At 36.9% G+C, this 27,468-nt stretch overlaps 1 protein-coding gene across 20 annotated transcripts in view; it reads left to right on the top strand.

The window, feature by feature from the left end:
• Nucleotides 1-27,468, top strand: part of Ppip5k2 (diphosphoinositol pentakisphosphate kinase 2) — a 59,099-nt gene that overhangs the window by 18,326 nt on the left and 13,305 nt on the right. For 8 of the 20 annotated variants that reach the window (XM_087905961.1, XM_085696006.2, XM_087905964.1 and 5 more), the window contains exons 10-26: nucleotides 523-624; nucleotides 1,997-2,083; nucleotides 2,981-3,060; nucleotides 3,159-3,264; nucleotides 4,668-4,753; nucleotides 6,854-6,979; nucleotides 7,101-7,222; nucleotides 7,467-7,649; nucleotides 10,028-10,169; nucleotides 10,947-11,170; nucleotides 13,922-14,049; nucleotides 14,714-14,828; nucleotides 17,222-17,329; nucleotides 17,419-17,535; nucleotides 22,186-22,350; nucleotides 24,109-24,282; nucleotides 25,464-25,536. In XM_087905961.1, the coding sequence (XP_087762087.1) occupies nucleotides 523-624; nucleotides 1,997-2,083; nucleotides 2,981-3,060; nucleotides 3,159-3,264; nucleotides 4,668-4,753; nucleotides 6,854-6,979; nucleotides 7,101-7,222; nucleotides 7,467-7,649; nucleotides 10,028-10,169; nucleotides 10,947-11,170; nucleotides 13,922-14,049; nucleotides 14,714-14,828; nucleotides 17,222-17,329; nucleotides 17,419-17,535; nucleotides 22,186-22,350; nucleotides 24,109-24,282; nucleotides 25,464-25,536 (2,138 nt within the window). The remainder of the gene's footprint in view (nucleotides 1-522; nucleotides 625-1,996; nucleotides 2,084-2,980; nucleotides 3,061-3,158; nucleotides 3,265-4,667; nucleotides 4,754-6,853; nucleotides 6,980-7,100; nucleotides 7,223-7,466; nucleotides 7,650-10,027; nucleotides 10,170-10,946; nucleotides 11,171-13,921; nucleotides 14,050-14,713; nucleotides 14,829-17,221; nucleotides 17,330-17,418; nucleotides 17,536-22,185; nucleotides 22,351-24,108; nucleotides 24,283-25,463; nucleotides 25,537-27,468) is intronic. The other 12 variants (XM_087905967.1, XM_087905968.1, XM_087905979.1 and 9 more) reach the window with 3 other exon arrangements.

A 27,468-nucleotide genomic window follows, 5' to 3' on the forward strand; every position in this document is an offset into this window, starting at 1 on the left:
GTTCTCATACTTGGAAGGTAAGCACATTACCAACTGAGAAATCTCTCAGCCCCTCAAGTCAGTTATTAAAACATCTTTCCAACATAGTAGTGACTTGTTAGAAATTATCATATTTGCAATAAGTTTGTCAGAAATGTAAATGAGTGGGGAAAATACTCCATTCACAGGGCTCTTGGTTCCATGCTCAGTACCTCACACACATAAAGAAAAAATAACTGAATAGGTGTTTAACAGACAGTTAATAAATGAAAAAAATAGTTCTAGTTAGGAATGTAATTAAAGCAACCCTCATCTTCAACTATATAAGATAATCACAAATACATAGTGCTTCATTAGCCTGTCCAGTTTAGCGATGCCTGTCTTAGGTTTCCTGATCAGGATTTGGTTTGGGGAAATTTTTTATGTAATATAACCATTAGGTAGTTTGACTTTAATCTTTATGTTTCTCCATCATGGCATAATTAAATTCCAGTTCTGTCTTTGAAATAACTAATTTTTAATAATATTCTCTTTGTCTTCAAGCAATATTGTAATGCGGGAGCTTGCACCGCAGTTTCACATCCCCTGGTCAATACCCTTAGAGGCTGAAGATATTCCCATTGTACCAACCACATCTGGAACTATGTAAGTTTCAATTATGTATTTTTCATTCAAAAATTCCCTGGGTTTTCCACATTAGTCTGTGTTATTACAATAAAAAGTAAATTTTTGAATGATTACTAGATTACTATGTGCATTTTCATATGACTCGGTTTGAAGAAGATGGGGGAATAGGTGAGTTTTATCCAAGGGTATACGAAGCTAAACCTCACAAGATTACATTAACATCCTGAGACGTGATAGAGCAATACAGAGCCACTTAAGACCTGTATCCATGCCTGGAAGCCACTAGGTGCTTACTCAGGTTTATAGGATCATATAGCTTTGTTTTTCTCTTGGTACATCTTTGGATAAATCAATCAGCTCGATACAGTGTTTGACAGCCTTTGCTAGGGAAAATCACTCGGTTTATTGTCAAGTGATTTGACTGAATGCTTCATTGTTGTAAAGTTAGAGATTCATATTAACATGTTAAATATTCTGAAAAGTTCTAATTGGGAGGAAAATTGTATTTGATTATGTTTTGAGGCACCGTTTTCAAATTTATTCAACATAGAATATTTTTGACTATTAGTATCTTTCAGGAATGTGTTCAGTGGTTCGCATTTTGAGAATTGAAATGATAACTCTTCACTCTGGCGTACCACTAAACACTATTCTAAGTTAAATTTTAAATAACTTTTTTCTTAGATGACAAGATATCCTAAGTACATAAATACAGCAGCCATCATATGAGTTGATTTTCCTTTGATTTAATGAACGGAGTCTCTGCTGATAAGTTGTAACACGAGAGGCCGGCTTGCTGGGGTTTCTGTACCGCCCGGCACCCCACAGCCGGCAAGTCCCAGAGAAAATCAATCACACGGAGATCTCTATAAGTTATAAAGCTGATTGGCCCATTTGGTCAGGCTACTTATTAGTTCTTATAACTTATGTTACCCCATTATCCTTATCTACGTTAGCCACATGGCTCAGTACTTTTTCCAGTGGGGCAGCTTACATCTTTCCTCTCTGGTGGTCTGGGCAGAACTGCGGAGGGAGCTTCCTGCTTGCCAGAATACTCCCAGTCTCTTTGCTCCACCTCTACTTCCTGTCTGGCTTTCCCGCCTATACTGCCTGCCTGGCCAATCAGCGTTTTATTAAAATATGATTGACAGTATACAGACAATTCTCCCACACCAATAAGTCAATGCTGCAGGTCAGATATTGGATAAAGCTCAGGCTAGAGTCCTTTGACTTTATTCCTCACTATCAGTAAAGAAGGAGAAATACTGTGTATCTGAACATCTCCTCTCTGGCTTCTTAGTTTCTTGTAGAACCTGCTTTTTCAAAATTAAGACAAAAGAAACCCTTAATGTCAGAGAGACGAGAACATGGGTATTTTTTGTCATTTTAGGATGGAACTTCGATGTGTCATAGCTGTCATACGGCATGGAGATCGAACACCAAAACAAAAGATGAAAATGGAAGTGAGGCATCAAAAGTATGTCTTAAGAGAAATAGCTTACTATTCATGTGTAATTTCGGATTTCTGTTGGTATGAAGCTCTTTTGATTGATGCATCAGACAGAACATTTCTACCTACTACTTTTTATCATGAAAATATTTAAACCTCTGAATGCATACAAACCCATTTAAAGTAATTGTGTGTGTTAGCACCTACAATTTATTGTGGGTGTATCCTTAGCTGTCAGTCTAACCTGCCTTTCATTTGTCATCATAAATATATTCTATTTACTCTTAGTTTGTTATTTTCTTGCCTTATACTATGAGAAGCATCAACAGCTCAGCATTCTAAAAGCAAGTGTCCATTCTTTTTGTTTGTTCACTGTTTGGTTTGGAGATTATAAAATATGAATACCTGAGCCATTAAATATGTATTGACATATCATGCACTGACAACAGAAAACATTTTGTATTTAATTGTATGCTGCTTCCATCTCACGATGCACAAGCCAACTCGTGAAAATAATATAGTGGGTGTTAGTTTGATGTGTGTCAGGTGTGTGTTAGGTTTTATTGGTAAAAGAGGAGCAGATGCCAAGTGTGGTGGGTTCTACTAGTTCATGTACTTGTTTCAGAGATAGAGACAGGAGATCATTTGAGCCAAGGAGGTAGGTGCCATCTGGGTAATATGTAACGTGACACTGTGTCAGGGAGAAAAGGCAGAGGAAACCTAAGGTTGAGTGAAAGAGGAAACACAGTGCTTACATGCATAGCCTTTAAAGCTCCATTCCCGTGTCTGTTTTATTAGGCCTGTCGAATGCTGTGGTTGTAGGTCTGCACCACCATATTCAGCTTCACAGCAATAATATTAATGATTGCATTGCAATTGACTAATTTCTCTCTCTCTCTCTCTCTCTCTCTTTTTTTTTGCTAGGTTTTTTGATCTTTTTGAAAAGTGTGATGGCTATAAGTCAGGGAAGTTAAAACTCAAGAAGCCAAAACAATTACAGGCAAGTTTTGTTGTTGTTATTTGCTTTTGTGTATATTAAATTTAAGTTTTTTATGGTGAAATTATATAAAAATTCAAACTCTTTATTAACATACATAGGAAGTGCTGGATATTGCACGGCAGCTTCTTATGGAGCTGGGGCAAAACAATGACTCTGAAATTGAAGAAAACAAGTCAAAACTTGAACAACTTAAGACTGTGTTAGAGATGTGAGTACCTTTTGGCACACTCCTTTACAGTACAGTTCTCCTGTTATACTTATGGGATTGGCATTTGTCCTAGTCAGGGTTACTACAGCTGCAACAAAACACCACGACCAAAAGAAGCTTGGGGAGAAAAGGGTTTATGTGGCTTACAGATCCTGAATCAGAATCTGTTGAGAGAAGCCAAGCCAAGAACTCAAACCAGGCAGAAACCTAGCGATAGGAGCTACTGCAGAGGCCACAAGGATGACTGCTCTCTGGCTTGTTCAGCCTGATTGCTTATAGAACCCAGGACCACCAGCTCAGGGTTGCACCAGCCACAATGGCCTGGGTCCTCCCCCATCTATCCCGATTAAGAATATGACATATAGTCTTGCCTACAACCCGATCTTAGGGAGGCATTTTCTCAACTGAAGTTCCTTACCTTCAGAAGACTCTAGCTTGTGTCAAGTTGCTATAAAATAAAACTAACCAGCACACCAGTTTTATTTTTTCCAGTGTGTTCTTTCAGTTCCTTATTGGTACAACTGAAGAAAACTGAAACTCTAATCTGACAACATATATATATATGTTACATGTATATACATGTATATATATATACACATATATATACATGTATATATATGTATATATATTGATTATTGCTGCTTTAGTTTTCTGTTAATTTTGTTGGGGAGAAAGAAAGCAAATGTTGCACTTGGGCCTTCTGGAATACTTAGAATGAAGACCACGTGCCTAACTGAATCCTAGATTCAGCCTTATTTAGGTACAACAGTTTGAACCATTCAATCAAAAATTGGTCAGCATTTCTGTTATGAATGCTACACGAATTTATGTTCCTATATCCTTTATTTAATGATACTTAAATTGTACTTTATTTTAAAATATTTTAATTCTATTTTTGAGAATTTCCTTTGTGTATATAATGGATATTATCCTATATGCTTCCCATTTCCCCTCCAGCTGCCCACGTTCTCCACTAACACATCTCCCTCCCAACATCGTGTTTTCATTAAATTCCATTAGTGCTGACTGTATATGTCAATGGGCCTGGGGCATCTGGGGGAGCATGGGAATCCTGCCCATGCCCATATTCTGAAAAAAGAATAATTCTCCCTCCTCAGAAGCCACCATCTACTATCTAGCAGCAGCTCCTCAGTGAGTGATGGCAGGGCCTGCATTGCACCTCCTCTACCTACATTTGAATTTTCTCTTGCTTGATATTTTGACCTTGTTCTAGGAACTATGGATTTTGTAAACTTTTTTTTTAATTTTTTTTATTTTTTGGCTAGACTCTACCAAGGCAGTAGAAGAGAATTAGTTTTTATCCATATATTTTTGTTTTTCTTTTGGAAGTCAATCAGTACTTCATTAATATTTTACAATCCAATTGACATTTTCTTTTTCAGGTATGGTCATTTTTCTGGAATAAATCGTAAGGTCCAATTGACTTATCTCCCTCATGGCTGTCCTAAAACGTCCAGTGAGGAGGAAGGTATATCATTTTTAATGCCTATTGCAATTATATGGATGTAATGACTTACTCTGTATTGCTAACTTGGGCTATTTGCTGCTCAATAGCCTTTGGGATTTGTGTGCTACATAAAAAATAACTAAGATGAATAATTTTGTTAACTATGCTGCTTCTGTCCTTTAAATAAAGATATTTTTGGTTTATTTTTGAAATTATAACTTAATTACAACATTTCTCCCTTTCCTTTCTTCCTTCAAACCTTCTCAAATACCCATCCCCCTACCCTTCAAAGTCTTGTCCTCTTTTTTTTTTTTTTTTCATTTATATAAACTGTTCAGGCTATATAATGTTACTTGTATGCATGCTTTCATGGCTAGCCCTTTAGTATTGGACAGCCAATTGGTGTGCTCATTTCTTGGGAAGACCCCTCTCCTCCTACTCCCAGCCTCACTTAGTTGTCTGTGGATCTCTGTGTAGGGTTGAGGCCCTGGGCTTTTTCTCATTCAGTTTTGTGTGTTCCTCTGTGTCATCTTTCTTCAGCTTAGGTTGGGGCAGCCTTGTTTTTGAGACATTATGGGCGTGGCTTCTGCTGTTACTAGGAGACACAGTTTCCTAGGAAACTCCCTGAGCCTCTGGCCTTTACAATCTTCCTGGCCCTTCTTCTACAGTATTGCCTTTGGTGTGGGAGTGTTTTATTGATGTATCCTTTGGGAGTGAGCTCCACAACTCTGCCTTTCGATTGGTTGTGGGGTTTTGTGGTGGCTTCCATCTGTTGCAAAGAAAAGTTTTCTTGATGGGTAAGGACGGCATTTGTCTATAGATTTAAGGACAGATGTTTATAGATTGTTGGTTTATGCTGGTGTGGTAAATTAGTGGTTGGAGATTCATGGTTTCATTAGCACTGAGTAGTTAGCTATTCCCAGTATTAGGCATAGTATCCCTCTTGTTGAGCTTGTTTTAAGTACAATTAGAGAGCTGTTGGTTACCACCAAGGTATGCATGCCACTACTGCACCATAGGGTTATTGTGCTATGCCAGTCATCGATGTGAATCATAGGTGTCACGGTGCCGTAAGACTGTTGGTTGCTTCCCTTCTTTGGAGGCTTACATGGCCTTCTTGTACCATGAAAGCGAGTCCTTAAAGAAGAGTCTTTCAGGTCAGTTCCAGCCCAAGAGTTTCTACGCCCTGCATCTGAAGTGCATGGTGTCTTAAGCAATAAGGATTTATTGTCCACCTCTGAGAGTGACCAAAGACAATAGTAATAGGCTGTACATTTTGGAAGTTCCCGGGAGAGCCTCATCCAACAACTCAAAAGAGGACTTCTCATGTCTGATATTAAGGCTTTTATTAGGTGATCTTTGGCTCTTAGAGGGAGCATTGTCAGCCCAGATGAGAAAAGTTCATTAAAGCTATATATATTTATCTATGTAAGAAATTATTTGCTTTATAGGCCTATTTCGGGAGGTGGTAGTAAATAGTAGTATGATTGTGGCTTTTTCAGATATCCTTTTCATTATTTATCTACTTCCCTCCTTCATCTATGTTTCCCTCCCTGCGTCACTAAGGAGCTCCTCAATTTCCCGTCAGGTCACTGGTGTTCTGTTATTTCCCCTTCTCTTCCTCCACCCGTGTTCTGTATTTATTTCCCTCCTCTTCCCTAAGGATCCCTATCTTGTCCATTTCCCCTACAAATAATCTCATAAAAGTAGGTTTCAATTTTTTCAATTTTAAGTAAGAAATATGTTTTATTATTTTGCAACTCCTCAGGGTTATTTCAGAGCGCTCTTTCCTTACAACTAAGTGAGTTAAACGTGCTGTGAAAATTGTGAGCAGAGCTGGGGGGGGGGGGCGAGAGAATAGTTCTCTGCAGGACATGGAGATCCTCCTTCCTCACTGACTGAAAGAGACTAAAGCCCCTGGAAGAGCGAAGGGCACTCCTGAAGGAAGCCGCTGTCCATACCGAGGCACATTTAGAGAATAAAATGATTTGCATATAGGCCATTTTCTGCTTAAAAAAAAAAAAACAGAGCCCAGAGTAAATATTAAGACTGAGACAAATGTTTAAACATTTGCTTGAATGAAACAAAGTGAACATTTATTTTATCATCTCTTCTTTTTAGATAACCGAAGAGAGGAGCCATCCTTACTTCTGGTTTTAAAATGGGGAGGAGAACTAACTCCAGCGGGCAGAGTTCAGGCTGAAGAGCTGGGAAGAGCTTTTAGGTGTATGTACCCTGGAGGTCAAGGTAAGTGCTGTAATTTGATTAAGGCTGGACCCTTTGCTTCTACCTGGTGGTCTCATTAAACATTTGCAGAACTACAACAAAGCAGGCATATAGCTTAAGTGATTTGAGGCCTTATTTTCAGGAGATTATGCAGGATTTCCGGGTTGTGGCTTACTCCGATTGCATAGCACCTACCGACATGACCTCAAAATCTATGCCTCTGATGAAGGGCGGGTCCAGATGACTGCGGCTGCTTTTGCAAAGGTAGAGACAGCTTTATAATTACTATAATTTTTATCAACTATTTCTTGGCGATTTCTACCAAGGCAGTATTTTTAATTGCAATTAAAGCCATTACTGAGAAAGATGAAGTATGATATTAGTAAAGTTAATATGTGATGAGTAGCTTATGCATGATGAGATTTAGCATTTCATAAAGTTACTGCGATGGCCTGTTACTTTACATATGTTTAATCATTGACTTTTTAAATTTTTTTTTTTTACTTAGGGTTTGTTGGCTCTAGAAGGAGAGCTTACCCCCATTCTTGTTCAGATGGTGAAAAGCGCAAATATGAACGGCCTCTTGGACAGCGACAGCGACTCTTTGAGTAATTGTCAGCAGCGTGTGAAAGCAAGGCTTCATGAAATACTTCAGAAAGACAGAGATTTTACAGCTGAGGACTATGAAAAGGTAGGTCCCAGCAGGCTCTTGACTCACCTGGAGTTTGTGAAATTCATCTGTGCTCTTGGTATTTTCATAGGTCATTAATAATCTTTGCTTTAGAGTCGTCTGTTTGAGGTACCGGTATATTTTTTGTGTAAAGAATGACATAATAAATATTTTAGGTTTCCTGAGCGTGTTGAGGTTACTTTTCCTGTTGCTTTAATCAAATGTCCTGATAAAAGCGATTTAAGGAGGAAAGGGTTTAATTTGGTCCATAGTTCAAAGTTACAGCCTATCATGGTAGAGATGATGCAGCAGCTGCAAGTTGAGGCCGCTGAACACACTGCATTCAGTCAAGAGACAGAAATGAATGTTCACCCTCAGCTCCTTTGCCCCGTTCTTAGTTTTATCCTTAGACACTTGTTAATTATAACACAAGAATGCTTGCTCCTGGTTACTGACTCTTCCATCGTGACATTCTTAGCCTCTTTTGTGTGGCTGCCTTGGTGGCTGCTTTAGTCATACCAGCTACTCATTTGAGACCTGTTGTGTAGTTTCTGTGTGATACTCTTTAATGATTGATTACGCATCAGGAATCTCTAGGGAAGTGTTCTTTTTCCCTCTTATGGAATGACTCATGCAGACAGAGTCCCACTAGCCCAGCACACGTGTGCACACCCGCCCTGACAGTGCCGCAGAGCTGCCAGTGCTGCAGAGCTGGCAGAGTTCATTCCTCATGAAGGTGTTACTCACTATTGTTTACTTCAGATTTTCTGTGTTTTTATGACTCCATTTTGATAGATATTATGTATCTTATCACACTCTGGGATTTATAGACTATGAGCATGATTTTTCATAGTACTCGCTAGTGAACTTTATATCTCTAGTCTAAGTGTCTCCATTTCCATTGTGATTTTATTTATTTGATATTCTTAGTCTCTCTTTCTGTCTCTGTTGCTTTTGGTAGCTGAAGCCTGTCCAGCTTCTTTTAAAATTTTAAACTTATTTATTTTATTGTTTTTACATACAAAAAAAATGAGTGTTTTGCCTGCATATGTTTGTGCACCACATGTGTGCCTGGTGCCTGCAGAGGCCAGAAGAGGGTGCTTGATGCCCTGGAACTGGGCTTAGGGAATGTTGTAAGCTGCATGTGAATTGTAGAAATTGAACTTTGGTCTTCTGAAAGCATAGCCAGTGCTCCTAACTGCTGAGCCAACTCCAGACTATCTCAAACTTTTTCGTTCATCTACTGAAGATTTTGTTGATATGAATACTTTGATTTTGAGGTAACTTTATCGTCTTTATTTTTATTTGTTCCTTCTATACATCTGAGCAAATCATCTTGGGATTTCTTTACATCGGTTTCACAAACACATTTTTCTTAGCCACCCAGTTAACTGACTGATCTGTAGACTGTTGCTTGGCTTGGTTTGCCTCTAAGGCATCCTTTCTTTCTTGACTCCTACATACATTTACCTTTGTGAAACCTGGACTGCATTTTGAGCCTGGTGCTCTTAGTTCAACAATATTAGATTTCTCCTCAGCATCTCTTTAGCATCAACAAACATTTCCAGTACAGACAAAGCAAGCCTTTGTCTTTGAACATCAGGCTCAAGTTCTTCATCACTGGCCATTTTTTTCTTTTGCTTTTATAATTCTTTTTGCCTTTGTTGTGTCTTGGATGCTGTAAAGGATAAAAGCAGCTCTTCTCTGCGGAGTTCTCACTTACCTCCGACAGTTACGTTGGTCAAATAAAACCTAGACCACTATAATCTAAACTGCAATTTCTCTTTGCATTTTTTGTATTTGTAGAAACCTACTTCAGTTGGCTAAATATCTTGCCAAGGTAAATGTTAAAAGTTGAATTTATAATCGCTCCTGATTATTGGCTTTCCTTGAATTGGACAAAAACCTTTTTAACAAAGTCTAGTAGCATAGAGGTTAATAGTATGAGTTCTGCGTGCAGCCTTTCTGTGATTGAATGCTGTTCCTTCTTATGCTAGATCCTTCATCTAAGCAAATGACTTCACCTCATTAACTCACAGGGGAAAGATGATGATGATTATAAATGCCTAGTATAATTACATGTAGGTATATGTCAAGTGGTTAGAACCATATTTGCACATAATAGCAATCATCAAATTCTCATTGAATTTCATCCTTTAATTTAGAGTACTTCTGATTTTTTCTGTAGGTAATCTAATTTTAGTTAAAGTTTAATATTGTTTCAGCATGAAATTCTGAAACTTTCACACTCCTTTTTAACATACAGATCATATTACTATATGTTAAATCTCTTAGTGTATAGAATGTAATTATTTTCCCAGCTGTGGAAAGGTCTATATTCGTTCTCTTGGATAATGGTACATAACCATTTAGAAAACACTTATCTTATTCATTTGTAGCTTACTCCATCTGGAAGCATTTCTGTTATCAAGTCAATGCATTTAATTAAAAATCCAGTGAAAACCTGTGACAAAGTTTATTCCTTGATTCAAAGTTTGACTTCTCAAATCAGACATCGTATGGAAGATCCCAAATCATCTGGTAAATATTTTTTCTTAGAATGTAAAACAGAAAGTACTGTCATTTTTTTGGGTAAACATTTAAAATAAGGTGTAACATTATGATTCCAAGTCTCTTATTTCAGTTGTAGTTGTAGTATGAATTAGTGTATCTATCCGGCAAGGAATAATAGTTAGGTATATGATCATTTTATCCATGATAGTAGGAAAAAGACAGTAAAATACTCTTATTTGATTATTGAGTTGTTTAGCATTCCTAGATATTTAAGCAGAAAATAGGTAGCATAAAAACAGCAGAAAACCCTGGTTATGAGATTAGTTGGAAATTGTTGACACCTGAGATTTCTTGGTGATAAAAATGGTTCATTCATACAACTCTTAATATCTAAGACTATTTCATACAAATATAATCATCTATTCTGTTTAGTTATAGGAATTTAGAAAAGTAAAGTATTTAAATTTTAGAATAGAAAGCATATTAATTCAAAGAGTTTTGCTATAATTCTTGTGTTTTTCTTTTTATTGGTATGAAAATCTGTAACATATGGAAAAGATCTCATAATTAAGTCAGGCTCCTAATCCAAGTGCTTAGACTAAGTACTTACCCAGGCCTGCAACAATCCAGTGTATGTGGTATATGTGAATAGCAGTACTTTCTAGCTTCTTATGTAGTCTTTTTCCTTATAAAGTTTTCTAATTATAGGGAACCAGTCATGGCAGCACATAGTTATCACAGCACTAGAGAGGCTGAACTAGTAAACTTTAAGATATGTTACTAATCAGATGTATGTTGTTTTAGATATTCAGCTGTACCATAGTGAGACTCTGGAACTTATGCTGCGAAGATGGTCCAAGTTGGAGAAAGACTTTAAAACAAAGAATGGAAGATATGATATTAGTAAAATCCCTGACATATATGACTGCATCAAATACGATGTTCAGCACAATGGCTCCTTGAAGTTAGAAAATACAATGGAACTGTACAGACTGTCAAAGGCATTGGCAGACATTGTTATCCCGCAGGTAAGTCACTCTTAGGAGTTCACTTTGTGCAGTTAGCATTGGGAACTTCTTTCCGTATCAATAAAACTGTCTGACTATATGTTAGTCATCACAATTCTCATTATTATTGCTATTAGTCTCATTGACTGATTGGTATGGGTAGAACCTAACAAACTAACTGTTTATTTGGAAACCTAGACTCTCATTTATTTCACTGCCTTTTTACATACATACTTTACACTCCTATAACTAGAACTCTGTTTCTTAAGATTAGCAGTATATGAAAATTTCCTTATACCTTGCTAAATCAAATTTCAAACTATTTTTTCCTTGATTATTTTTATTCCAGCGTTTTCCTTTAATTTGCTAATACATTTAATATATGTCTGTATACCTTTGTGTTCATAGTCATCTATATTAAGATTTATTGACTGAATTTAGAAAACTTAGTGCACCATATGGTGGTTGCACGTGTCTTTAATCCCAGCACTCGGGAGGCAGAGACAGGTGGATATCTGTGAGTTCGAGGCCAGCCTGGTCTACAAGAGCTAGTTCCAAGACAGGCTCTAAAGCTACAGAGAAACCCTGTCTGTCTTGAAAAACACAAAAAGCAAAACAGTAAAAACAGAGAAAGAGAGAGAGAGAGAGAGAGAGAGAGAGAGAGAGACAGAGAGACAGAGAGACAGAGAGAGAAAGCTAACTTAGTTTAATTCATTTCTTAGTCTGATTGCTATTGATAAAACAGTAGCCAAAAGCAACTTGGGGAGGTTTGTTTGTCACTCATCAGTCACAGTCCTTTGAACAAAGTCAAGCAGGAGCTTAAGTGGGGCAGAACCCTGGAGGCAGGAACTGGAGCCTAGACCATGGAAGAACACTGCTCATGGACTTGCTAGTTTGCTTTCTTACACACCCTGGGACCACCTGTCAAGGGATGGCAGCACCCTTGAGAGTTTGTACTGTTCTACATCAATCATCCATTAGAATATGCCCTACAGCCCAGACTGTTGGGGGCATTTACTCAATTGTGGATGTTTCCAATTGTTGTCAAGTTGATAAAAAGCAAAACAATCAGAAAGGGTATCAAGTGACCCTACTGTATTACTCTGTATTAAATAGACATTTTTGTTATTACTGTCATGGACTTTTAAGATCTCTTGTGTATGGTGGGGTTTGCCATCTGAATCCTTGAGAATTTTTCGATTAGTAGAAATGTCCGAGAATGAACCTGACAGAGGGGTTTGATAATTTCCTCCGTCTCCCATATTCTCCTACCTTTCCTCCTGTGTCCCCACTGTGCCCCTTCCTTTTACCGTTTCCCGTCTTGCCTTCTTTATAAACCAGAGATTTTTTTTTGAAGTTTTATTTAATATTCATACATACATTTTAAGAAAGTCTAATTTCCAATCATCATCAATTTCCCCGATACCTCACCACTTTTCTATCCAGTTTCATATGCTTTCCTTTTAAAACATTCTTACTGGCTCCATTTAATGCTGCTTGTATGCACGTGGGTGTGGGGCCATCTGCTGGAGCGCAAGTAGCTTCTCAGAACCCAAGCCCTGAAGCCCGACTCTCTCTTCCCCAGCAGTCACCAGTTGCCAATAGCTCCTTAGACAGGGCTGCTTAATGCGCCTCTCCCCAGTCCATGCTGGAATTTTGACCTGCTAATCTACTACAATTGAGCTTAGCTGAGGAGTGTTGAGAGATATATTAATTGACGAATATCAAGATAAGAATTGAGAAGGGAGTTTAATATTGTGTCTATTTAGCAGAAAGATAGTGTAAGGTTTTCTCCATCCACAGGGTTTTGGCCTCGTTGGAGAGCTTCATCTTGCACACACCCCTTTAAAGGCAATCAAAGCATTTGGTCTCCCATGGCATTCATGCTACTGCTGCATCTCGCTAGTCATTATTGTAGACCAGATTCTCCATTTGAATATCAGATCACCTTCTAATACGTGATTTTGAAGGATATCATTCATTAAAGCTAGGTTGCAATTAACTTGCTTTCTTAATATTTTACATTATATTAATTCTTTATAAATCTAGTTAACCCATAGTGGTTATAGATGACAAATTTTATTTATTATTTTATCTCAGCTTTGCTTACCACTAGTTTAAACTTGAATAATATTAGACAAAAGCTTGTTTGTTGTTGTTGTTGTTACTGAGAGTTTTTTTTATTTTTTTGAGACCATGTTGTGATCCTAGCTGGTTTGTAACTCTATATAGATCATACTGGCCCTGAACTCACAGGTCCACCTGCCTCTGCCTCCCAGCTGCTGGAAATAAACACATACACTCCCATTTCTGGCTAGCCAGAGGATTTTTTTTTTTTTTTTAGAAAAATCTGTTAGACTTTTTGAACGTTGATATTAGAATGATTTTACTTTTACTTCTTTTATTGGTAATTACTTATGTATTTGGTTAAAACAAAATAAAAACCCTCTGCCCTCTATTTTTGACTTGAAGTTGTTGTTGTTTTTAAAACCTTGTGATGAAACTTGGCTAGTAGTCATAAAGCTTGTATTCATCCATGCATACTTCCCTCTTCTGTGGTAAACTGCTTTTTCAGTTCTACCATAAAATTCTTGTAATTACACATGCTAGTGTGAAAAGAATATATTTGTAGCTGCAAAAAATGCAAGCTAAGAATTTTCTAATGTATTAAGAGGGTAAACGTAATATTTGTGTCTCACGAGAGTTCTTCACTTCAGGAGTGCATTTGTTGATTTTTTTTCTAATTTAATTGTCTTTTTTTTTCCTGCTTAGGAATATGGTATAACTAAAGCTGAAAAACTGGAGATTGCCAAAGGCTATTGTACTCCTTTAGTGAGAAAAATCCGCTCAGACCTCCAGAGGACACAAGACGATGACACTGTAAATAAGCTCCATCCTGTGTAAGAGACTGTACCAGTTGTTCAAACTATATGCATCTAGTTTTGTGTATTTCAAATCTAAAGTACTTACTGGTGGTTTTATACAGAAATCAAGAGTGTATCACTTGATGTCTTATGGGGATAGGATTTCCTAGATCGTCCTGTTGATTACCTGTGGTGGGGAGACTTAAGCATGCCATAGGCATATGATCTATTACCGACCTACATCTCTGGGATAGTGTTTCTCTCTCTTGCGCTGACTGACCTCAGTATAGCAATCTAGCCTTTACCCATATAGTGGTGTTATAGTCACCATATCCCATGCCCATCTCAACCAAGATTTTGTGTGGTACCAGTATGAAAAAGAACAAGGTGAAGGATTTAGGAAGATACTTTTCACCAATTATCTGTTTTAAATTGTGTGAACCCCATAGCCCAGCGTTATTTTTTATTAGTTATTGCTACTAGAGGAACTAAATTGATCTTTTTCCAGTGAACTTAAGTAATGCTCTTTTATATTTTCTTTTGTTTTGCTTTTTTATTATTATTCTCAGAGGGTCTAGTATGTTATTTTGTATTAATTAGAAGTAACTCTCAGTTGTGATTTGAAGAATGATAGATTTATTTGTTATGGGGTTTTGCTTCTGAGATGATTAATTTCCATAAAATCTGCTTCTGATTTTAGGTATTCTAGAGGTGTTCTGTCTCCGGAACGTCATGTCCGTACCAGGTTATATTTTACTAGTGAAAGTCATGTGCACTCCTTACTATCCATTCTTCGCTATGGTGCATTGTGTGATGTAAGTATGGGCTGTTTCAATCGAACTGACAAATACTCTTCTTGAGAGTTTATACTCAGATCATTAGTTAAATTTTTTTTAACTATTCATTATAATTTACTCTATTTTTGTGGTTTATCATCATTGCTTGAGGATATACTAGTCTATATTAAGCATTTTACTGGGTTTGGGGAATATAAACATGTTTACCTTCCTTCAGCGATGAGTCATATGATAAACTAGACGTGATCAATAACTCCTGTGAGGCTAGTGAAAGCCACAGTCTTATGCCAGCCTCTTTATATGACTGCTCCAACAGTGCACCTGCCAACTTACAGAGGACAGCTTTGTTCTCAGTTACATCTTGAAAGGGTGCAGACCACCACAGTAAGGAAGACACAGTTGAGTAGACTCATGACTGTGATACAGGCAGTGTGGAAACAGCTGGCTTATATCTCAGTGCACTGTTCACATGTCTACTGCCATGAAGAAACAGAGGCATTGGCTTTACATGGCTTGACTAGACCCTCTAGTCTCTGTACACAAAGAGGGCTTGGGCAATAGCTTAGTTGTATGGGCTTGTCTAGCATGTGAGAGACCCTAGGTTTACTAACTCCTTTCAGAAAGTAGCAAGAAATAGTAAAAGTGTCATCTTTGCGTACACATGTGGGTTGGTAGAGCCTTAATAAAAGGTAGACTGAGTGAGCGAGACCCTAACTTAGCTACAGAAGAAGGTGTGTAGCCAGCAGTGGTAATGTTATGACTTCGAGAGTAACAGCTGCATCTCTAGCATGTTGAGCATGCATGAGGGAGACAAGGAAGGACAGGAAGCTTGTGCTGCAGCACAAGTATAGCATGACCCAAGTCAGAGTGGAAGACGGTGACTTGTGTTCTCAGAGGACCAGAAGGGTTTTAAGCAGAGGTCGGTGGCTGTTGTTGCTTTGTGGACAAAGGATAGACAAGGGAATCTGGGGAAAATGGAAAGGACACTGTTAGAGATGATGCAGCTTGAGTAAGACCCTGCAGTAGGACTAGAGCTTGCTGGGTAATTCACTATCTACAACCTTACTATGATTGTAAGGGTTTATAAGTTATACACCTGAAACCTTCTCCAGTCTCTTCTCAGCTGCAAATTTGGATTACTCAGAGTGAGCTACATAAAAATGAACATTTTCAGTGGTTCGTTATAGAAATTGTTAAAATGTTAAAATGATCTGAGTGCATTAATAACAAAATAGAATATTATGGCTTCTTGCATATTATGTTTAAGAAGATATTATTAAAAATTATTTGATTTTATGTTTTCATTGGAACAGAACTGGATTAATCTCTAACAGTAACCCTGAAATTATGTGGTATTCTTTAGTACCACAAAACCCTAACTCATCTCTTTACCTGAAGAAATTCTTGGTCTTTCTTTAATTTAAACCCATCATTTCACTTGACTGATACCAGGTCACCTAAAAAGGAGTGCTAGTTTGTGTTTTTATTCATCAGTTTTTAGACGAACAGATCCTTGCCAATCTTACCTCCCAAACATGTGGACACACATATGCACAATACAGATATGAGTTTTCATTCTATAGCATTGCCTTAATTTTGGGATCTATCTTGTCTGAAATAAAAAGGAAATGTACACTGAACCCAGAAATACACCAATCAGAATGTAGTCTCATAGTTCTATTCTTTTGGAATAGAGGGCATTCTTTGCTAAAGTTTATACTGTTTAACCCTCATTATAGACTAGGAAACTATTGAGTCTTTTCACATACTTGTAATGTTTGTTATAAATGAACAATGAAGGAACCTTTTCTGTGGTGTTCAGAGGGTTTATACATTGACATGCTGACTTTACACAGACCTTGTGCTTTGAGTTTTTTCCTCATTTCAGATAGAGTGTTATGTCTTGAGTGTTCTCATTCTCTTATGATCCTTTCCAACTCTGGTAGGTTACATGTGTAAAGATTGTTGAATCTCTAAAGTAAGATGGAAAGATGATGATGGAGGTCATAAGATCAAATTGATTTGTGTATGTATGTTAAGCATGTGTTGCATACTTGAACTATAATATGTTGGAGAGAGAAGTGATAATCTTAGACGATAATATTTTGTGTTATGAGGCAGAACACTCTGCTAGGTGCTTTCAGACTTACAAGGTTAAAAAGCTGTTCCTTACCCTCAGAATTCAATAGCATATGTTCTATTTCAAGAGGTTTTCTTACTTTGTGTAAATTGTCTTGAAGAACTTACTCTGAAAGTTTGAATTATCTTAACATGTAATAAATTTTGTAAATAGTTTTTCTATTCTCCTGACACGTGTGGTGACATCAGTATTAAATAAGCTATCACAATGGGGGTAAAGTGACTTTCATGTGGAAGGCTATAAACATACTGACCCTAGACCTTTCGTTCAGGAATCAAAGGATGAGCAGTGGAAGCGAGCTATGGATTACTTAAACGTTGTCAACGAGCTCAACTACATGACACAGATTGTCATCATGCTTTATGAGGACCCTAACAAGGTAATGGGGCTCGTGATGTGTCTATGTGACCAGCGGAGAGCAAACACGTGATGTTCCCCACTGTGCAAGTGTTCCTTCTTATGTTTCAGGACCTGTCCTCAGAGGAACGCTTTCATGTGGAATTACATTTTAGTCCCGGAGCCAAAGGCTGTGAAGAAGATAAGAATTTACCGTCTGGCTATGGGTATCGGCCAGCTTCCAGAGAGGTAATGAAGATGGGGCTCTCAGTGCACGGTTACTGCAGCTCTAGACTTTCATGCATTGCTCTATAAATAATTTTCATATCAACTAGTAGGGGAAAATTTCAGCTTTTAAGAATAATCTGCGGGACCTGGAGAGAAGGCTCAGCAGTCAAAAGCACTCTGTTCCTTCATAGACTGCAGGCACAATTCCCAGCACCTAGATGGTGGCTCATATGTCTGTACCTCCACTTTCAGGCAGACATGAGGCCCTTTTTGGCCTCTGTGGGCATCATGCACATGGCATGGTACTCAGAGATGCATGCAGGCAAAACAACCATACACAAAAATAAAAATTGATCATTCTCTAAAAATTTCAAATATATATGTAATCTGAGTAAATAACATTTTCATGTCTATTAGAAAATTTCAGAATTTTATCTGATTTGGATTGTTTAGATTTTGAACTTTGTTTAGAATGTGTAAGTACATGTAGTTTTTTGATATTTTGCTTGAGGACTACTTCATCCTAAACACAGTGCTGAGCACTAAGAGTGGGTTCTTCTGTTACTGCCTTACTGTATTTGGGACTAGGTGCTTTCTGGAGCATGTTTTCAAAAACTGGCATGATTATGTTCTGATTTTTTTTTAATATTAAATTTCACTGTTTAGGAAACTACCATGTGTAACTTAAAATTATTTATGAATATTTCAATTATCTGATCAATTTATTTAATGTACAGTTTAGAGTATCCATGTCTAATACATGTTAGGTTATATATATTTCTGTTTTCTTTAAAATTTCAAATTGAGGGTCTATAGTTGTCAATGATATTCTTGGATTATCTTTTTATTTTCTGTGAGATGTGTAATGATGTTTCTTATTTTTTATCAGTAATTCTTTATATCCATGCTTGTTTGTTTAATGATCCTTGGAAAGGTCTGACATCTTCATCTTTTCAGGAGCCAACAATTTCTGAGCGGCTCTGTTTACATCTATGTGTCTTGAGCTTCACCTGCTTTTGTACCTTCCATCCTGCTTCCATTTCCTTTGCCCTGTGTCCCACTCAAGTTGATCCAAAGTCAGACCATCTTTTTTGAAGTTCTCTGTTTCTCGTATTTCACATGGAGTTAATTTACTGTTAACTAAGTTATCATGTTAGCTGCATTATGTGAATGTATTTTATTCGCCAGCTTACTTTTTTCCTTGGTTTCTGGACTTGAGACTTAAGATATAATTCCAGCCATGTTGAAAGTGTACTGGGCCTTTCCTAGGAACCACTGGCTTAAAGGCGAGTTGTCAGAGAATGTTTTGAGTGTTTTGTCTTTAATGTTTTGGGACCTGTCTTGTCCATACATGATTAATTTTTTTCAATGCCGTATATGTTTAACTGTATATTCTCTTATGCTTTGTTCAACACAGGTGTTAAATGTAAATCAGGCATAACTGATTAGCCGTGTTATGTAGATAATTTATATCCCTCAAAAATTCTTTTTTGGTTTGAGTGTTCTTCTAGCTACTTAGAGTGCAAAAATATCTTACCAACATAGTTGATTGTCCTGACAGTTTGGAGGGTTTTTGATAGGGGAGTTCAGCCAATCACATTCTGTCCATGGGGCGTGTTGCCCTAAGGCAAAAGTTTACCTATAAACCTGGCGGGTGCATTTCCCCGCCCTCTTTCTCTGGCCTGGATCCAGCGTTCCGGACAGTTCGGATTCTGGTGTAAGTTTTCCCTTTTTTATTAAAAGCTAAATCTTTTATATAGTATTGGTCTGTTTATTCTATCGATCGACCACACCAGACTTTTATGCAACAATTTTTTTTTCAATCTGTAGTTTTTAAACTCTTTGAGATAGAGTCTTCATTATGTTGCCCTACCTGACCTGGAACTCTATGTAGAGATCAGGTAAGCCTCAAATTTACAGATGTCTGCCAGCCCGATTAAAAGTCTCTGCCACTACACCCTATCTTTTTTGTTTTTTGTTTTTTTGGAGACAGGGCTTCTTTGTGTAGCTTTGTCAGTCCTGGAACTAGCTCCGTAGACAAGGATGGCCTAAAAGACACAGAGATCGGCTTGCTTCTGCCTTCCAAGTGCTGGGATTAAAGACCTATGCCACCACCCCCCAACTTTTTTGTTTGTTTGTTTGTTTTTTGTTTTTAATTTTTCTTGCATCACTTCCCCCTTCCCTTTAATCCTTACATCTCCTCTCCAGACCCCTCATGTCCCCCATCTCCTTTCAAATTCATGGCCTCCTTTTATTACTGTTGTGACATATGTATGTGTGTACACATACATATGCAAATGTAACTGACTAACTTTGGTATTGCTTCTGTGTGTGTGACATACATACATACAGACATATATCTGTATGGTTAATAATCTTGCTCTTTGATTTGTTGTAAACAATCATTTACTGTTACTGTGATTATTGATATATTTAGGATCAATATGCTTGAATGGTATTTGTAGTTTTTCTTCTCTTACCTGTTTCTTTTTTTGTCTTTTAACTCTTTCCTCTTGTCTACAAGATTCTTCCATTGTCTGACTTCCATTCATCTTAAGCAGTTAATCGATTTTTCTGTGTTGCTTGTTGAGTAGTGCATTTTATACCAGTTGTTGGGTTTTTTTAGAACACTTGGTTGTAGTCATTGTCTCTTTAAGTAGTTACCCTTTGTGCCCACTGTCTACTCCTCTTCTGAAACCTCGCTCACATGTACATTGGACTTACCATGGATCCCAAACGACTGACCAAGTGTTCCTTATACTTTTCAATATATTTTAATTTTTTTTTCTCTCTCAGTTTAAGGTATAGTATTTCTATGTACTTCTCTAGTTCACTAATTAGAGTTCACTAATTGTATCAGTAGTTATTTTTCAATTTAGGGCTAAACTCTACTTGCTTTGTTACTTTGTTATAATATTACAAGTTAACAACTGACTTTTGTTATATTTTAACTCTACCTCTTCTCTTTGTTTCTTTCTATAAGTCCTGCTTCTCAGCTGACACTCAGTTTTGGTTCTACTAATGTGACTAATAGCTTTCATTTCTTATTTTAGTGTATAGCTAATAACATTTATTATCTCAATCAACAAGGGACTTAATTGGTTTGTAGTTTGTTTAATTTTTTTCTGTTATTTTCTTATAGTCTAATACATGATGATGTAATATTGAACTCGGAATATGAAAAATCACTGAGAAGTGGTGTATTCTTCTGTTTTTATCTAGTCTCACAGTCTTTAATTATAACTTGTAATAAATAAAATATGATTTATTTGCAATTTATTATGAAATATTAAACTATCGTACTGTTTTTTTCTTTCTTCTATGTGTTTTCTATTCCTTCCCCCATCACGGCCTTCTTTGAATTTTCATACATAGGACATCTTTATTTTACACTATTATTTTTTTAATGGTTAACATGAGGTTAATAACATGACTTAGTAGAATATGTTGTATGTCTTGAGATACTTTATTTTTTAAAATTCTCTATCTCATTTTTTATATTCTGTTTGTTACATATTTTTTTAATCTACTATATACTCCAGTCATTGTTCCTTATAGTCAATATTTATTTACACTTAGAGTGTTAGTGCTTTAGAGTAGTAATTGTATCACAGTAATGTTCAACTGTAATGTCTATGTATATTTCCTCAGTATAGTACCTTTGTGTTGCAGCTTAACTTCCTAGGCAGATTGTGCTATATTAATTTTCTTTAATCTTTCCTGATGCTCTTTTTAAATTTGGTATTGTATTTTCTCCATATTTCTTTAATGACATTAATTTTTTCTTTGATATGATATGTGTGATATGAAATCCAGGGACTTTTCTTGTTTTCCTGTGTAAATAACTACTTAAATATCATACACTGAAGAATTTTTTTCAGCTGTCTGCACTACCACTTCCGATATTCTGAACACATTCTTATTTTCGTGAGTTAATTTTTAACCCTAAATTTACTATTATTCCTTTGATCTTTCTGTCTCTATCAACATCACAGTCTTGATTATTGCCGCCTAATGACGATTTTTGGTGAAGTCCCCTGGCTTTTTTGTTCTTCCTGCTTTACAACCTGTGTTTTGCTGAATGTCTCTGACCTAGTTTCCTCTTTCTACTACAGGTAGATACTAGTATAAGTTTTTAACTTGTCTGTCTCCTATACTGTAAGATTCTTACAACCTGGGACTGTGTCTCATTTATCAGCGTTCTTAGCACACTGTATTTACTGTAGGCTTTAACTACAAGAATTTTTTTTTAAAATTTGTAGTCCGTTTTTCATTGTCATTTGATTGTATTATTTATCTGTTTGCTGGTTTGATGAACTTTGGATAAAGACTTGGTTTTCTATGGCTATAGTTATGATTTTAGGCTTAACTCCCCACGGAACTTACTTGTCTCTCACAGTACCTGGCATACTAAGATGTCCTAAGAATTACATTAATATCAATTCACTTGAGGAAAAACTCTTATGTAATAACTATTCTAGTTGGTTGTTAGATTTTTCAGAAGCATTTTATTGGTGTTCAGAGTTTGTTTGGGAGAGTTAATGAGGTCTTACTCTGTGGACTCAAATTCTTGATTCCAGAGTGCTGGGATTACTGGGATGTAGCATCACACCTGACTCAGGAGAGTTGTTTTAATCTGAGTTTTAAGGACTTTGTATTCTTTTCTCATAGAATGAAGGCAGAAGGTCTCTTAAACCTGAAGATGATGAACCTCATACTTCTAAAAGAGATGAAGTCGATCGAGCTGTAATATTGTTTAAGCCCATGGTATCAGAGCCAATTCATATACACCGGAAGTCACCACTTCCAAGGTCTAGGAAGGTGCCTGCAAATGAAGTGAGTATCCATGAAGAGTGCTTTGTTTAGGGGAAGCTAACTACATATTAATTAAATCTGGAAAGAAAATACAGCTTTAATTTTACTGCTAGGAACCATGACAAATTTTTAATTATCAACATTATCTATTTTTCAAACAAATAATAAAAAAAGAGATGCTATTAAAAACATACCGAATCGACCAGGCCTAGTAGCAGCTACCTATGGTCATAGCATTCTGGAGGTAAAGGCAGGAAGATCAGGAATTCAAAGTCACCCTTGACTTCTTAATGAAGCTGAGGCCAGTCTGGCTTACACCCTGCAAAACAAATGAGCAAAGGAAATCCGAGAGATCAGTGTTACGATTAGAGATTTGTGTGGCTCTCCTGGCAGCACTGACCGAAGCTGGGATTGAGGCTGATTAAGAGCTGAATTGGCTCATCCAGTTTTCCTCTGTCACTTTAGCTATTCTTCAGTAAATAACTTGCTAAAAGCCGAATGTTTCAGCAATGTTTTTTGATAGAAGGAAGTATGAATTCCTTGAGATGCTTAAATGATCCCTGATGCTAGTAACACTGTAGGTTTTATTAGCCTGATGGCAGAAATATACATAGGAATTTGAAAGCTTGATGATATAGTGATAAAAATTTTTAATGCTCTATTAAGATTGATAATTAAAACACCCCAAAATAGAAATTACCTAAACTAGTAGAACTTAAACCACCATTTGTGTGAAGGCAGTGCTTTTGACACTGATGAACCAACAATTTTCAATCAATCCAATTCTTTAAAATTTCACAATTATACCTTTTCCTCTGCCCTCCAAAAGATCTGTATATCACTAGTATGGCAAATATATTGTGTCATCATTTTGCAACTTATATATATTTTTATAAGTCTTTCAATAAAACTACTGCTGTGGTTAACTCTTAAAACTCAGCACACATTTTTAAAACATTTTCTTATGAATGTTTAAATAGTTACTTTGAAGAGATTATTTCTATGTTGTGCCAAACTCTTATTTTCATAAGATAAATTATTCAATTAAAAACTTGAAGACTTTTTTCCAGCCTCCTCTATCTCCATGGATGTCAGAAGCATGTTCTTCCAAAAGGCACAGAGAGAAACACGGTTCTCTTCATTTACTACGTGTAGCTCTTACTCTGTCCTAGCTGTCCGGAGCTGGACAGTGCTAAGTGAGGGAGTCGGCCGTAGGCTTGGTCTCCTGAGCTTCCCGGCTCTCCCAGGAAGACTGGCCACAGAGGCATAGACAGCAGAACTTGAGATCTCTATCCATCCTGCCCCTCTGAATTGTACAGTTGTGGCCGACTCCTTTCCTTTGCTAAGTGACACATCGAATACGTTTTACCCCTGGTGCTGTAGACCGGAAAAGTCCAACTAGAAATAGCACAACATCTCTTTAATATCCAGTATCTAAAATAATTCAAAATACCTTTTATATTTAAATATTTCCATTCAAAAACAGCACTGACATTTTAGTTTTCAGGGAGAAGAGCAACTAGTAGACAATATAGCTTGCGGTTTTTCCATGGTTGTTGGTGCTATTTGCTGATTCTAGAATTTCTTAGGGATTTAAATATTTGGCTCACAGACGAGTAATAATTTGGCTTTGAGGGAAAAAACTGATTAGCAAATGCAAATAAACTGTATTTTTTTTTCTTCCTGATCATTTGGCTCTAATGTATCTAACTTTGCATGCTCTGCTTTTTTTTTTTTCTTTTTTTTTTTTTTCTTTTTTGCCCTTTTTCTTACTTCCAGGAAGAGAGCCCCCTGAGTGTGTCTAGCCCAGAGGGTACTGGTACCTGGCTGCATTATACCAGTGGTGTGGGTACTGGGCGTCGAAGACGCAGATCAGGGGAACAAATCACCTCTTCCCCTGTCTCCCCCAAATCATTGGCTTTCACATCCAGTATTTTTGGCTCATGGCAACAGGTTTTTAAACTTTATTTCATTAAACATTTTCCATTCCTGCATTCAGAGCAACAAGCAGCTGTTTCGGAGGACATCTAATCCCTTGCTTACATAGAGGAAATCCTTCTGTCTTAAAGTTCAGTCCACTTAGAAGTACTTCCAATATCGGGCAACATTTGATGGAAGGAAACCACTTAGGTTGCGTGCATTTAGTGATTTTGCTGGGAAACTTTTAAATATACAGGAGTTTTAAAAATCCTAATTCTCCTGGAGTTTTAGCCATGCTAATAAAAAACGATTTAGAAAAGAAAGAAATCTTTCTTTGACCTTAGTTGTCCTGTAAACTTCAAGAAACAAAATTCATACCATTTTGGTAAGAATGGTAAAAATATTTGATACCCTCATTATCACTTCATTCCATTTAGAATTTGTGTGATTGTGAAAATTTTAAAAACATCAAAAATTTTGTGGCCTGGTCTTAATTAGTGGAAGATATCTGATATTGATTGGTCTCTATGATTCCCTTATCTGGAAGTACATAACTTAAAGGAAGTATGCAGTGTGTTTCCCAAGCATAACAGCAGGCATGTATGAATTTGTAAAAGTGATTCCTATGAAAGTGACGTCAGAAGGACTTTCTTTGATGACATTTGGAACTAAAACACTGATTTTACAATGGAAGGTCTGCCGTCACGTGACTTCTGAATATTTCAGTTATTTCCTCTTGGAAACGTAATGCATTGGATTATAGGAAAAGGGATTATGGTATCCACTAAGGCTGACTATTTAAAGGTTACTCTGATAAAGCCCATGCATGGTTCAGAAATTGTATGGTGATTTCAACAGTATCTGTCTGGCATCTCTCTGGTTTGTGGTTGTTTTCCTCTAAATACAGGAGCTGTTTAACAGTGGGCAATGGGCTTCTCTTAAGACAAAGTGAAATTCCATCAATCTGTGGATCGTTTGCTTTCATCTGTCGTCTTCCATTCGGAATGCCTGCTTCACCCCACTTCATTGCAAGGACCTCATGAAACTGGACTCCCTTCAGAAGGGAGCTTGCATGATCTTTCATGTTTTAAATATTTCTACTAATATTTATCATACAGCTTATTAACCTTTGTCTGTCTGGAACAGGCTGCATATAAAATGGATTTTTAAATTCATTTTGTTGGCATATTTCACTCTTCATTTGCTGTACGCAGGTTGTTTCTGAAAATGCCAACTATCTTCGAACACCTCGAACTCTTGTGGAACAGAAGCAGAGCCCTACTGTAGGTATGTGGTGCGAAGGGGACTGTGCTCTGTGCCCTCCTGAAACTCCCTGTTAGGCACACATATAGGACTCTACGGTGAGAAAATCATGACCAAATGCTATGCTTTAGTTTGTATTTAATGTGCAGGAGTTCATAATTGTTGGATTATAGAACTCACAAGGAAGATATGATTTTCTTCCCACGAGAAGTTACTGTCTAACCCTTTGAATGACTGCTCTGTGGTGACCAAGTGCCAGTGTTGGGTTTTTGTTTGTTGTTTGTTTTTCCCATCCTTTCTTTGGAGAGAGGGATGCTATTGTAAGATTTCTAGAGTCCTGCTTGTCCTTGAACATATGGAAACCCGTTGGGATTATAGACACGAGACTTTTAATGCTTAAATTTATGAAGAAAACCTTATTTCAGAGATTGGTAGTCATAAGAGGGCTGGGCTGTAGGTCAATGGCCAAGTAGTTGCCTAGCATGTATGTGCTTCCTTCTTCTATACTTGGTATCATGAAACAAACCCGGTAGTCAGGTAAGGAGAAAAAGGTACCACTGCATTAAAAAAAAAAAATTAAATCTCTTTTATTTACTTATTTATTTTGGAATTAGTCTCTCTATGTATTCTTGGCTGTCCTGGAACTTGCTATTTATAGTTGGCTTGCCTCAAATTTACAAGAATCTACCTGCCTCTGTAGCTGGGATTAAAGACAGGCCCCACCCTACCCAGCTACAAATGTCAAACTAATAATATAATATAGCTGTTTTAAATGTGGCAGAGGAAACACTTGCGGGCAGTGTCTCTTGTTTACCTGACGTTTGTGTGAGTCCTACCCAGAGCGGTGGCACTGGGTTAAGTTCTGTGAATGGATGCTGCCATGAGAGCCCTTACTTTCTAGAAATAATATTCACCAACTTAACATGAATTAAAAATGAAATTGGAACACATTCCAAAGGAAAGTGCAAAAGTATCAACTGGTGATTACCAGTGAATATAGCAAAAGATGATGGTTTCAGGTACAAATAAAAAAAAATAAAAAGAAAAATAAGCAAATAAAATAAAAAGACCTTTAAATACCCTCTCTGGGTGAGCTGGTTCTCATCAGGAGTAGCTCTTTGGAGACTATTAGAATTGAAGCTCCCGTACAGGCAGCCCTGCCCTTGGCTGCACTGTAAACATCCGCTTCCTCGGGAGTATTCAGAGCAGCACTGCCGAACTCCTCTCTCAGCCACTGACCTCATGCTCATTGCGGATAGAGGGAAGCAATGGCGTATTATCTTCTGTACCTGACTGTCTAAATATGCTTGACCCAAAATATAATTAGTTAGCATAATGTGTTAAAGTCTGTAGAATCCGAGCTGTGTTGGTGCCTATAGACCTGAGATCTTTTTTTAGTTTACCACCTCGAGCTATCCTGAGCGTTTGGTCTTCCTGTGGAATCTTTATGTGATCATACATTGCTCTCTTTCATTGAGTGATCATATTATATATTTTACAGAAATTATACTTTTCTTAGTGGTGAACATTTTTAAGTGGGAAGACTTGCTACAAATAAAGGATTGATTTATACTGACTGTGTTTTATTTATTGATGGCATATTTTTTGGAGGCCTTTAATAAAAGCTTACTATGTTAAGTCACTGAAAAAGAATAACTTTTGACTATTTTCATTAATAAATATTCTTTTTCCGTAAGAAAGTATGATAATTCATAATTCAGGGGCATTGGGGAAAATTATCATTTTCAGGTATATATTAAAAAGTACTTAATGTGACCTAATTTTTGCTCAGCTATATATGCATCATATATATAATATATATGATATATAAAACCTCCTCTCACATATTTGTGATCAGAGTATTCTGTTCTGAAATTAATTTTCATGGTGGTATTTTTTAGTACTTTTAGCATATATATGTTTGATTATCATGTTGGCATATTATTTTTCAAAGAA

Source organism: Myodes glareolus, chromosome 1, assembly GCF_982192425.1.
Source record: "Myodes glareolus chromosome 1, mMyoGla1.1, whole genome shotgun sequence".
Taxonomy (NCBI): Eukaryota; Metazoa; Chordata; class Mammalia; order Rodentia; family Cricetidae; genus Myodes; species Myodes glareolus.